Source organism: Centrocercus urophasianus, unplaced genomic scaffold (assembly GCF_019232065.1).
Source record: "Centrocercus urophasianus isolate 14NV4802_14NV808 unplaced genomic scaffold, USGS_Curo_1.0 seq_11, whole genome shotgun sequence".
NCBI lineage: Eukaryota > Metazoa > Chordata > Aves > Galliformes > Phasianidae > Centrocercus > Centrocercus urophasianus.
Genome location: NW_024884253.1, coordinates 18523687 through 18536923, shown reverse-complemented (window position 1 = coordinate 18536923; position 13237 = coordinate 18523687). Strand labels below are relative to the sequence as shown.

At 36.4% G+C, this 13237-nt stretch overlaps 1 protein-coding gene across 22 annotated transcripts in view; it reads left to right on the top strand.

The window, feature by feature from the left end:
- Window positions 1-13237, top strand: part of RIMS2 (regulating synaptic membrane exocytosis 2) — a 437579-nt gene that overhangs the window by 77887 nt on the left and 346455 nt on the right. For 11 of the 22 annotated variants that reach the window (XM_042839676.1, XM_042839684.1, XM_042839672.1 and 8 more), the window contains 2 exons: window positions 1398-1608; window positions 12422-12433. In XM_042839676.1, the coding sequence (XP_042695610.1) occupies window positions 1398-1608; window positions 12422-12433 (223 nt within the window). The remainder of the gene's footprint in view (window positions 1-1397; window positions 1609-12421; window positions 12434-13237) is intronic. The other 11 variants (XM_042839685.1, XM_042839666.1, XM_042839675.1 and 8 more) reach the window with 1 other exon arrangement.

Below are 13237 nucleotides of genomic sequence, written 5' to 3'. Positions count from 1 at the left end.
CTTCCGATGAAGCCCTTTTGTGTCTCTAATTTCTATCTGAGCTCTGTAAGGATAGCTGGTCTCTCAGCTTAAGTTTTCTCCAGGAGGATACAGTTTGTGCTATGTTAGGCCTCATACGTTGGTAATCGTTTGATAACCTCATCTAAAGAATCTCTGGAAAGCAGATAATCCTAAAAAGAAATGAAGCCCCTCCCTCCTGCGCTTTTTTTCTTATTATACCTTTCTAATGTTTTGTAGGAAGCAGTCTTTTTTTTTTGTGCTTAGACTACATTAGTCTCAATTAGCAAAATGAAGAGGGTTGAGTTCCATACTAATGGGTTAACCTTCAGGACACAGGCTCCTTTAAATCCCAGGGATAAAAATAAAGTCAAAGGTTTTTCATCTTCTCTTTGTGATTGAATTTCTTATACTATGTCACATTTTCCACTCTTTTTCAGCAACCATAGGTACTAAAAATTAACTTCCTATAATGAAATTTTTTTTCCTGTGATATCTTTTACCTTCAGAAATAGAGGTTTCAACAAAAAAAGCTGTAAAAGACACATTTTTTTTTTTTTTATATAGCTTTTATCATAGCAAGACAGTTTAACTATCATATGTAGAAATTTGATGATTATGGGATCAGAAAATAGAGTAGCATGTCTGAAGTATGCACATAATTGTTGATTATGAATGTGCCCCTAGTCCTCTGGAAATAGAAAGCAGAACGTGTGTGGGGTTTTTGTGTGTGTACGTGAGTTTTAAACTATTGTCCCTAGTTTTTAAGCCTCAAATAGTCTTCTTTCTACCTTTGGCTTGAGATGATAGTCCTTATTTAAATAAGTGAATGTCTTAAATGAAGATTAATAAATTACTTGCTTAACTGTGGTAACTTGTTATGGGCTTGGGGTTGTGCCCAATGCTTGAAAAATAACTGACAAAGCATTTCAGAATAATTACACTGTGCAGTGTTTTTGGATAAGTAATTTACCAAAATATACTTGCATCTGTCTGATGGAATTATGTAAAAATGTACTTGGAAGAATGAGATTTTTTTTTTTCCTGCTCCTAACCAGTTTGTTATCTAGTGCTGTGGGCTCTTGAATCACTCTGTATTTCCTCCAATTGTATTTGCAGCTCACAGCTGGTCACATCCTAAAGCAAAGTTACTTCTTTTTGTAACAGCTAGAATGTGTGCCGTATGTTATCAGTTTTGGGTAACCACCTTCAGTTCAGTTCAATTAGAAAGAAAGTAGTTCTTAAAAGTTACGCTTCTGAAGCACCATAAGTGAAACGTGTTTCTCTCTGATTTGTGCTCTGAAGTTGATTGCAATTTAGTGATTGTGAAGTATTTGTAAGCATAAATAACAACAACAAAAAAACCCAAACAACTGTTAATGATCTCTTTTCTTCTGCAGAAAATTACATCAGCAGTTCGAAATGTATAAGGAGCAAGTAAAGAAGATGGGTGAAGAATCGCAGCAGCAGCAGGAGCAGAAGGGTGATGCCCCAACCTGTGGCATCTGCCACAAAACAAAATTTGCTGATGGCTGTGGCCATAACTGTTCATATTGCCAAACTAAATTCTGTGCGCGCTGTGGAGGAAGAGTATCTTTACGGTCAAATAAGGTACGGAGTTATGAAAATCTAGCAACAAAATTCAGACCTCAGTATCTTTTATTCCTTGCTCAAGTATGCTAATTACTGAAACAGATTTCCCTTAAGGAGGAAATGATATCTACATAGATTGTTCTAAAAGTAATGCCTCCTATTTATTTCCAGGGAAACAACAGCAGATATAAAGAGTGCAGTAACACAATTTAATAGTGCACATTCTCAGCTACAAAACACTATTTTTCAGCTTGGTCACCATCATTAACTTTGCATTGACTTTGCATTCACTAGCAATGAACAAGAGCCTGCATGCTATGCTTGTGAATATTGACATGGCCATCCAGAATTTGGCTTGTCTTTCACATCTGTCACCACTGCTGAAATGCACCACCCACCACCTCACTGTGCTCACATCTGCTCTTTGGTCTCCATAAACATTCAGTAAGCATTGATGAATGTCAGTGGATGCCACTTTTTCCGCATGAAGCAATTCAACTCCACACTTTTACTTCACCCACACTTCCTTGTAAGATGCAGTATGATGCCATCTGTTACATGGCAATGATATGTAATGGAATATTGGTAAAAAGGTTCAACCTCTACTGCCTTACCACCAACATTTGCCTCCGACATTGTGGAGCAACATAATAAAATAGGAGGTATTGCTTCGTACAAAAAATTCAATGCACTAACAGTGCAGATTTACAGCTGGCATTACAGGTGTTTATTAGGTAAGAACAGGTAGAAGAGCAAACTGAATTTTTAAGAAGTTTGGTCATGGAATGAAACATTCAGCAGGACTGAGGTAATCATGGAGAATTTCTGTTCTGAAATTAGTTTATTCAGTTCTTCAGATAATGTCCACATCTTTCAGATGCCTCTACCAGACTCTGACAGATATTTGGAGAATATTCTTGGCTACTCAAAACTCGTAGTTTTTTGTGGAAATGCGTATTTTGTAAATCAACACAATCATGTATTTATTTATTAACATAATCATTTGTCAATACCATTTAGTTCCAAAAATCTTTTTTTTTCTGTGATAGATTCATTGCAGTCTTTAGTTACTGTCTTAATCTGTTGGAAGGGAGGTGACAATGTTATGCTTTTTTTCATCCAGGGAGGCTTAAATAATGGGCTGAAGTTTTGATTGACAGAGTAGAAAATAATCTGTTTGCTTATGATTAAAGAAACTGAGATTATGAATAAATCTCTCAAAATGCCTTGGTATGACCAGATTTTGTTAAAGTCACTTTAAAAGTCTATTGAAACTTTTACCTTGAGTAAACTTATATATTATTGCTTTTACAACTAAACTGTGTAACTATTAATCAGAGAGATAATAATTCCTGAACTAGTTCCATCTGATTATAAAAGCAATCAGGGCAGTTTTTTGTGTCATTATATTAAGAGTCAAAGAAAGAGAATGTTAGGAGGAATGCATCATTTCCTAATGAGATGTTTAAGACATTGTTTAGAGTTGGAAGAGATCTTTCTCAGGAAGAATCATATAAACTTGGCAGATATTTGTCTAACTTATCTTGACAAGTCTCCAGATTCTTTTATACCCTCTTAGGTCATTTGTTCTATTGCTTACAATCTAATTCTATCTTTCTGTAAGGCCACTTCCACATTCACCATTGAGTCTGTTCTGCAGTTCCTCTCAGTTGGCATTTTTCTAATACTACGGTCAATAATTTAGTGTAATAAATAAACTTTTCTGGCTCTCATGCCTTCTGTTCTTGATTATTTATGAACATGCTGGAAAGATCATCTCTAGACAGATTCCCTGTGGGTCTTCACTGGAGATAGCTCTCAGTTAAAAAGCACTGACCATTTATTCCTGTTAATTTATTTTTGTCTTAAACCAGCTAAGTTTTCTCTTGACTTTATTTAGTCCTGTTTCATGGTAGATGAAATTTCTTCAAAAGCTTGGAAGGCCAACACGGCTATATCAACAAACTCCATTTACTCACTTTCTCAGTGACTTCTAGAAGAAATTGTAGTAAATGTAACAGCCATGACTTCCTGTTACTAGTGTTTTTTTTCCCTATATTTTACTATAATCTATTCAAATACTTTCTAATTTTATTCTGTATTTTGGCTTCCACAGATTGGTGCAGTGGGGATGTCAGGCTCACGTGTCTATTAGGTGATCACACTCTCAAAGTCTTAAACTGGCCTCACTCTTTCTTCTTATTCATCTTGTCAATGTGAGACTATTTTTCAGTCAGTAGTTACATGTTTTATGCTTGACATGTTTTACTCTGAATACAGAATCTGCTTTGTTTGAAAAATAATTAGTTTTGTTTTGTTGATTTACTTTGTAGATAATTTTTCTGAAAGATCGGTTTGGGTCACTTTATATAAAGTGAGATTCTAGAGTAAGTCTTCATAAACACAACGAACCAAAATAGTGAATTTAGAAACCAAAATATTTAATTTAGACTCAGTCTAAATTGCTGATGTCTTTTATGCCTATACACATTATTTCACAAAATTAGTTTTGAATCCACCTTAGTGTAGCTTATAAGAATTCATTCTTTTTCATTTTCCTTACTGAATACTACTTCACCTTCTTGCAAGATGACTTGTTAATAGCTTCCTGTGTTAGCTGTATCTCATTTATTTTTTTGTTCTTTTGAACATAGATGTTTTTAGACATATTTTACATGTCTTCTTTGGATGTTGTGTAAGATACTTCTTAAAGAATCTTTGTGTTTCCTGCAAGCGTTTCACCCTTTTGACTGTTTCTTTTGTTAGTTTGTTCTTAGACTGAACCTTTGCCTTTTTTTCTTTCTGATCTTTCATTGTACAAACAAACCTTTGTTCTCTTGCTTAATCTTTTAAAATCTTCCGCTATGAGTACATATAGGAATAAAATAAGAATATGAATTTGAAAAATTGTTACACTTCTATTTTGCTCTCTCATGTTAGTATTTTTTGTTGTAATCAATGACAGGATGTATGTAACATTTATTTGGCTTTGTCTGAATTAATAAAGTACTTGGAGGTGATGGGATGGTGATGATTTTTTGTAAATTCTCAAAACAAGCAGTCCAAAGAATTTTATTCTTAATATAATTTTTGGCTCACATTAAAATGCCAAAAAAAATTTCCTAGTAAGAAGAGCAGTGGTATTTTTAAATACAGATAACAAGGTGAAGATAAGAATGTGTGATTTGTCCTCCAGGACTCCAGTCTGCTTTACAGATATACCTGCATATAAAGCTGTGCAGGAAGGTGTTTTGCACAAAGAATCAAGTTAGGGTTCTCAGAATGGTTGGGTGATTTATTCCTTTTTCAATTTAGATGCAGTGCCTCAAAAGAAGGCATTAAAATTAAGTCAGTGTGGTACAAAAATTGTAACTATATGTGAGTTCTTTCTAGATCAAACAGAATAATGATTATGGTGCTACTGTTGCTTCTGTGCCCTTGCTTACTACATTAGTGAGTGTTCGACCAGGGTAGGGAAGTTAAATTTCATGAAGGTAGGGGAACTTTAAATGGCACCACTTACTTTTTTGAACAGTTTCACATTGATTCAAATTCTATCAGAAGTAATAAATCAAATAACAATCCATAGTGATAAGGTTCTACTGACATACAAGATACACTTTATTTGCAGAGAAATGCACACTGAATGAGACAGTAAACAGTAGAATGAGTTTTATGCAGCTAAGAAATTTGAATGCTAAAATGTTGAACTTACACTACTTTCAGATAGATAAAACTGTGTAATGAATATACATTCCAGCAGCTCAAAATGCCAGTTCAGTAAACTAACATTTAATTTGTAGAGAAAGAAAACAATACTTGTCTGAAAACTTAATTTGAAATGTGGTAAATACTTCCTTTTAGGATGCTGGGCAACCTAAAACCTGGGCAACTACTTATTGCAGCTGCTGAAACATTTCTCTCTTTGTCTCTGAACATCAAGAGATTTTCAGCTGTTTGGCAGGAACCTGCAAATGTGTTCAAAATACATGAAGTTTAAGTAGGAAAATTCTTCAGCTCCCTCTGGTTCTTTGAAAGATTTGCATTTTGATTACTTCTCTGAGGCTGTTAGTTTTTCTTTTTTTTTTCTTCAGAAAACCATCAAGTTCTTTGATGAGCAAATGCATTTCTAACTGCAGGATGTACAGTGCAGACCATCCATAAGCAGTCAGAAAATGTAATTTATTTCATTCTGTTAGCAGGGAACAAAGAATTAGTGCCAATTAATGCCAATATCAGGATTTCTAGGTCACTGGGACTTAGAACAGTTGCAGTGATTTCCTGTCACTTTCAAATAAGTTGGTTTTTTTTTTTTTTCAGAAAAATGGCTTGGTTCTGCGTTTCTCTAGAAAAGACATGACATGCATATTATCAGTACACTAGAAACCTCCAGCACATCTGAAATCTGATCATGGTATATGAGAACAACAATGTTAATGCCATAGTCGAATCTGGGATCAGCTGCCTAGGAAGGCTGCATGAGAAGGAGCCCTCAGAGGCTCCAAGGGGCGCTGTTTTGCTTGGGAGCTGCTTTACAGCTTGGGTGCTCACCTCCATGCCACTGTCTGTCTGTGCCCCTTGCTGACCTGCGTCTGTAGGCTTGGCTTCCTGGCTGGCCTTTGTTCTGCCTCATCTCCATGACCTGTTGAGCTGTATCCTACTTTCCTTACCTGGGGCTGTGGGACAGAATTCTGTTGGTGGAAGCATTACCTGGCTCATATCTTCCTTTGTGCCCTGCTTTTGGCTATCGCTAGGCTACTGGCATTGCCTGCACCTGGACAGCACAACTCAGAAAAACTGAGCTCTTTTGCTGCATACAGCACTGAGATTAGAAGCTTGCACAGCAGTCATTTTGAGCTGTGAGACCTTCTCGGCTTTGTAGGTGTTGAAAGGAACCTCTGAAGATCATCCAGCCTAAGCCCCTGGTACAGTAGGTTTCCTGCAGTAAGTTCCACAGGAAAATGCCCGGGTGGGTTTTGAGTCTCTCCAGAGAAGAGACTCCACAGCCTCTGTGGGCAGCATGTTCCAGTGCTCTGTCACCTTCACAGTAGTTCTTTTCTCATGTTTGTATGGAACGTCTGTGTTCCAGTTTGTTCCTACTTTCCCTTATCCTGTTACTGGGCACCACCAAAAGGTTCCTTACCCTATCGTCTTGACTCCTGCCTCTCATATATTTGTAAACGTTGATAAGATCCGCTCTCAGTCTTCTTCAGGCTTTACATCTCCAGGTCTCTCATCTTTTCCTCATAGGGGAGGTGCTCCAGGTCCCTCATCATCTTCGTAGCCCGCTGCTGAGTTAGTCTGGTAGTTCCCTGACTTTCTTGAACAGAGTAGCCCAGAATTGGACTCAGTACTCCAGATGTGGCCTCATCAGGGCAGAGAGGAGGGGGAATCGCCTCCCTCAACCTGCTGGCCACACTGTTTTTAAGGCCCAGAATACCATTGGCCTTCTTGGTCAGAGGGATACACTGCGGCCTCCTGGTCACCCTGTTGTCCAACAGGGCACCTAGATCCTTCTCCACAGAGCTGCTTTTTCAAAGATCAGCCCCTAAACCTGTATGAATGCGTGCAGCTATTCCTCCCCAGAACTCTACCCTTACCCTTATTAAACCTCATCAGGTTCCTCTCTGCCCAGCTCTTCCACCTGCCTGGATCTTGCTGAATGGAAGCACAGCCTTCTGGATCTTCAGTCACTTCTCTTGCAAACTGATGCAGAACTGACACCCAGATGTTGCATTTCTACATCAACACCACAGATTTTCTTGATTATTTTTTCAGACAAAAAAAGAGAAGTGATTCTAATAGAAACTTCGATATTATAATTTGATATTGTAATAACTACAGAAACTAGTTCTGTTATTCATTTGATTATTTTGGATTATTTTCACTTGGTAGCTGTTTTGAATTATATCAAACAGCAGATAATTGCCTGGGCATGTTTGAACTCTTCACTGTTTCAAGGCTTTCAAAAATTTAAGAGATTATTATGAAGCTGACACAGTAAAGAATCAGTAACTTTAGGCAAATTGATAGCTTTGCACTTAAAGTGAAAAAGTACTTTCTGGAAGCGTGGCTTTGGTGTGTACCCAGTCATGTACCAGATGCATCTTCCAACTGATTCTTTTGAATGACTTATTCTGCTTTTCTCCTTAACGTGGGATGGAATTCTAGTCATTTTCTCAGATTATTCATGGAAATAAGGCTTTTTTCAACAAAACTGTTATTAAAATGTATGTGCATTCTCTCCATGAAATGGAATACTTATCTTCAAAGTTTGACTGATTTGTTACATTTTTAGTATCTGTTCTTTGAGAACTGGATTGAATAGTTTCTTAATTAACTTTGCTATCAAAATGTCTCTCATATGATCTGTCTTGCCACTACTTTTATTCTACTGGTGCGTGTTTAGTGTTTTGTATCAACATCGGGCATGTGGCTGAGAAGCTGCAGTTAGTCCTAAGTATCTAGTGAAGGATGATTTCTTGTCTTTAATTTCACAGTTGTTTATATTTCATAGCCTGATTCAGAAAAGAAACTTCATCCTGAAAGTCTCACCAGATAGGTAGATTTTTGTCTGAACCAAGTCTTGTGCATCTGTTGTGATTCATACATCATAGTGTGGGTAAGAAGATTTGGAGTCTTATATGCCTTCAAACCAATTTCCACAATTACTGCTTTGCATTGGAAAACTTACTTTGAAGTGTTTGAGACTCTTCATTATGCAACTGTGCTTCTTCAGCCTGGAAAAATGAAGGCTGTGAGGTGAGCTTATTGTGGCCTTCTGATATTTAAAGGGAGATTATAAATATAAGGGAAATCAACTTTTTTAAGGGGAAGATAGTGAGCAGACAAGGGGGAATGGTTTTAAACTAAAGGAGGAGAGATGTAGGTTAGATATCGGGGAATTTTTTTACTTGAGTGGCGAGTGCTGGAGCAGGCTGCCCAGAGAACCTGTTGATGCCTCGTCCCTGGAGGCCAGGCTAGATGGGGAGATGGGGCCTTGGGCAAACTGATTTAGTACTTATCCTAGTGGCTGGCAACCCTGCCTGTGGCAGGGGGTTGGAACTTGCTGATCCTTGAGATCCCTTCCAACCCAAGCCATTCTCTGATTCTGTACTGCAAATTTTTGAGAAATATATATCCTATAATGAGCTTTTAGGAAAGATGAGTAGTTGTGTACTCCTTGCATACGTTCTTACGATGCGTTTAGCATTTATTTGATCTCTTCTATCATTCAATTCGGGTTTTGGAAACTCTTGAACACAAATGAAGATTTGGCAAAATGAGACTGTGTTGAAATAGAACAGTGTTACCAAATCAATATATATGAGCCTGTAGTTTCTAACATTAGAATCTACTGGCCTGGAAATAAGAACTAGAAAAGCTGTCTCAAAGCTCTTAAACTATCTCCTCTTATTTATATATTAAAATATTTTACATATATTATTTTATGTATTATATATTATATATATAATATATATAAAATATTTATGTATATATTGGTGTTACTGTGAGAGTCTGTTTCTGTCTATGAAATTTATTTCTAATACTTTTCTATTACTGGATTATTTGTTGTCTTATTAATGGAATTTTCTTCTTGTATGAATTTACTTTACAGTTCTACTTTGAGGTGTTTTAAAAATCCTTGTATTTTAGGCAAAAACTGAGTGGAAAAAGTAGATTAGAACATAATTCACAATATGAAGAGGGGCAGATCGTCTGTGCATTTGTAGGAGACTGTTAGAATATTTAACAGTTAAAATTTTTCTGTATATAATTATCATTTTCAATTTGGATTGAGTGGAAGATCATACCAGAACAGCATAAAAATAGTCAGGACACTATAAATTACACTAGTCATTATTTTTGGAATAGAGATGAAATAGGGAAAGAAAGTCATATTGATGACAAAGCGGAATGTTTAAATATATACAAGAGCATTTTATGTAGGTAAAAGCTATTGAAAAATGCTAATATAGCTAGATTTTATTTTTTTTTAATGAGTGAGGATGAGCTATCACTGAATATTGGAGATGATCTCTAAATCATCTGGAAATCATCTCATCCAATTTCTTGCTCAAAGAATGTTGAATTGCAGGAGTTTTCTGAGGTCTTTATCCAAGTGAGCCTGGAATCCTCAGGGGCAGAGATTCAGCAACCTTTGGTCCCATGCTTCAGTGTGTGTCTGAGGGGAACATTGCATGTAGCACCACTTGTCATCCAGTGACCAAATTATGGGTACTGCACAGTGCAGATTATCAGGAACACTTCAGAATAGCACTGTTTCTAACCAATTTCTTGAGATAGCACAGTTCTTCTTTATAGTCTATTTTAAAACTTCAGGAATATTGATGCAGTGGATATTATGAAAAACTGAAGGCAGAGAGCAGGATTTTGTAAGTTATTACGATATGAAGGACTGTGCTAGAAACAGGTAGTTCTGCTTTAAGGCCCAGTCAGCCTAAGTAGGTAGAACGGTAAGTTGAGCTATATGGTAAATAACCAAACACAAATAATAAAGACAGTTTTCATCTTGAAGTTTATTTTCCTAATGGCCTTGTCTCTTTTTTTAAATCTGTGTAATTTTAACCTCTTCTATTTGCTATTTACATTTCTCATTCATTGATTTTTTAAAAAATGTTTCTGTTTTTTAGTTTAAATGTCGTCGTTTCTGTTTCTCATTTTTGTGTTAAAATGCTACCTTTGCTTTTTTGTTCAGTTTCATGTATTTAAAATCTTGGTCATTATTTTCTGTTTTGTCTACTGTATCTTTTAGGAATTTATATGATTTTGCCAAGTTCTTTCATTTAAAATTGAATCCTTAAACTGGAGACATGGGCACATCTGATTCTTTTGCTCTTCTGTGCTGTTACTTAGTTCTTCCTGCAGAGGAGAGACATTTTCCAGGAAAGGAACTAAGTTCCACAGACACTGTTTCAAAAATTTCTTAGTCTCTGTGCTGAGGACACCTAGTTATGGATTATGCTCTGCTTGCATAGGAGAAGTATTTCTTCAGAAGATATTTATACACTGGGTATTTCCATTCAAAACATCTCCTGCCACTCATTGCAGAGCTTAGTTCAGAAGACCACTAAAAACTGTAGCATGTTTGAAAATGCTCTGAATTTAAAGCCACTGCACATGAGATCAAATTGAGTCAGATGGGGTGTGTTGAGGTAGGCCAGTCTCCTGCTCCAAGCAGGTTTACGTCCAGAATTAGACCAGGTTTCTCAGGATTTCATTGAAGTGAGTTGTGAAAGTCTGCAGCTTCTGTAACTTCTTTGGGCAGACTCTTTCAGTGCTTATCAACTGTTCAGGCTTTTTCCTCTTACATCCTGTCCAACCCACCTTTTGTAGTGTTTTGTCCATTAGCTGTGTGTCTTCAAGAAAAATTCTGACTTTGTTTTCTCTATAGTTCAAATTTATGTAGTTGAAGATTGCAAATAGTTCCTCTCTTGCCCCACTCATCCCACCCTGCTTCTTTAGGCAAAGCAAGCCTCCCTCCCTCAACTCCTTGTGTACTCTACTCCTGTTTGTCCTAGCTGGCTTCTGCTGTGTTCTCTCCTGTTTGTTATATAGCACTGGTGTTGGGGGGGGGAACCTGAAACTTCAGTAGCACAGGAGCACAAAGTTACATGTCATATGGGTATCTGAATAACAAAGCATAGAATGTGTTGTCACCCTTTCTTGGTGAGCAGTTTTATTTTAACTAGGCAAAATGCTTATCTGCATGCCTAGATTTAATCTCTGTACTGGCATGTGAAATTGAGGTATCAGAAAATACTGCTCATTTATACATTCACCATCATTTGCAAAAATGGGATATAGTTTTGACTGAATTATTGTTTTGAATAATTTTGTTTCCTGAAGTATTATTCCATTTGCAATTATAAACACCTCAAATATGGTTCTTCCAAGGAAAATAATAATAAATGGGAATATTTGTATTTGAATATGAAAAAAGTGTAATATAGACCTGATATCACAGAATCACAGAATCACCCGGGTTGGAAGGGACCTCAAGGATCATGTAGTTCCAACCCCCCTGCCTAGCAGGGCCACCAAACACACACATTCAGATCAGGTTGCCCAGGACCCCGTCCAACCTGGCCTTGAACACGTCCAAGGACGGGGCATCCACAACCTCCCTGGGCAGCCCGTTCCAGGGCCTAACCACTCTCCTTGTAAAGGACTTCCCCCTAACATCCAACCTAAATCTTCCCTCCTTCAACTTGGATCCATATGACATGCAGTGAACCCTTGTGAAAAACTCTTGTATCTTTGTGCTTTAAAACTCTGAAATTTTGAAGACCTACCGAGTAACTAACATGCAGTTATGCCATTATGCATATCCTCAGTCTGTCTGTAGTATACAGAAATCCACCACCTCTCTGGACTCAGTGCAAGTGCAAAGGGTTGATGCATGCTAATCATTTGCAACACTGGTGTCTCAGACATGTGGAGATAAATTCTGCATCCTTTGTATGACATGCCCCATATTTTTAATTAAGGTAAAATAGAGATGACTCCAAATTATTTTTATGAAAACTGTTTTCTCTGTGGAACTTTCCTTGTATAAATATTTTATTTTCTTTCATGCATAAAATCTACTCAATTTCACTCAACAAATTAAGAAAATTATTACAATAGAATATTTTTAATAGATCAGCTTTGCCATTATGGGAAATAAGAACGATATATATATAAATTTTGACTTTTGTTCATTTATTTACTAACAAATACTGCTGCTTGCTTTCAAAATCAAAGTGACTCTTTCCCTCTTTGTCTTTTTTGTCCTTTTTTTTCTTGCTTTCGTGGATGTGAACTCCAGGAGGACAAAGTGGTTAGAGCCTTTTTTCTGTCTAAAGTCCTTTTCTTTTATGGGTAGACTTATTTCCTGGCCTACATTTGCTTTCATTTACACAGGTGTAATTCCTGCTGAAGGCAAGGGGAGTTACTATAATTAAAATGAAAGCAATTATTTGTCATGAAAGGCTTACCTGCTTTTCAGATAACTTAGTTACAATCTGAGTTGTTGTGGATGTGATGCATGATATTCTTCTCTGTTTGCAGCTTTTCTGAGCATGCTCCTACCTTTCCTTTAGTTTTGCAATATGATATGTGCACAGTTTAAAAAAAAAAAAAAGAAAAAAGAAAAAAGTAGGAAATTGTCTAGTAGGTGTTTTACATACAAAAATGCAAATGAATTTCATCACAGTGCCATAAACTGAGTCACTTTTGCCTCCTATGATATCAATATGTGTATTGCTGATGTGTATGCAGTGTTTTTAGTTTCTGCAGCCCAGTAATTCAGTTTTGATTTTTAGTTGCAATACAATTAGATGGCAGTAATTTTTAAGAAAAAGTCTTAACATTTAGAAATATGCTAGCAAAAACTTAGAGGAATCCACAAATACGTATTATTTTTAACATTAATGGTCTGTAGGCATTCCAAAAAATGTAGTGCACATATCGTATGAAGCATAATGTTGAAATAATGTCAGAAGTTATGCATGTCACTGACACTGTTCTGCTAATATTATACCTAAAGTAAATATTTTAATCTGATTTTATTTTTATATATGTTTAGGAAAGGTAGTATAAAGATGAATTTGAGAATAATCTGGAGTACATTTCAATATTTTAC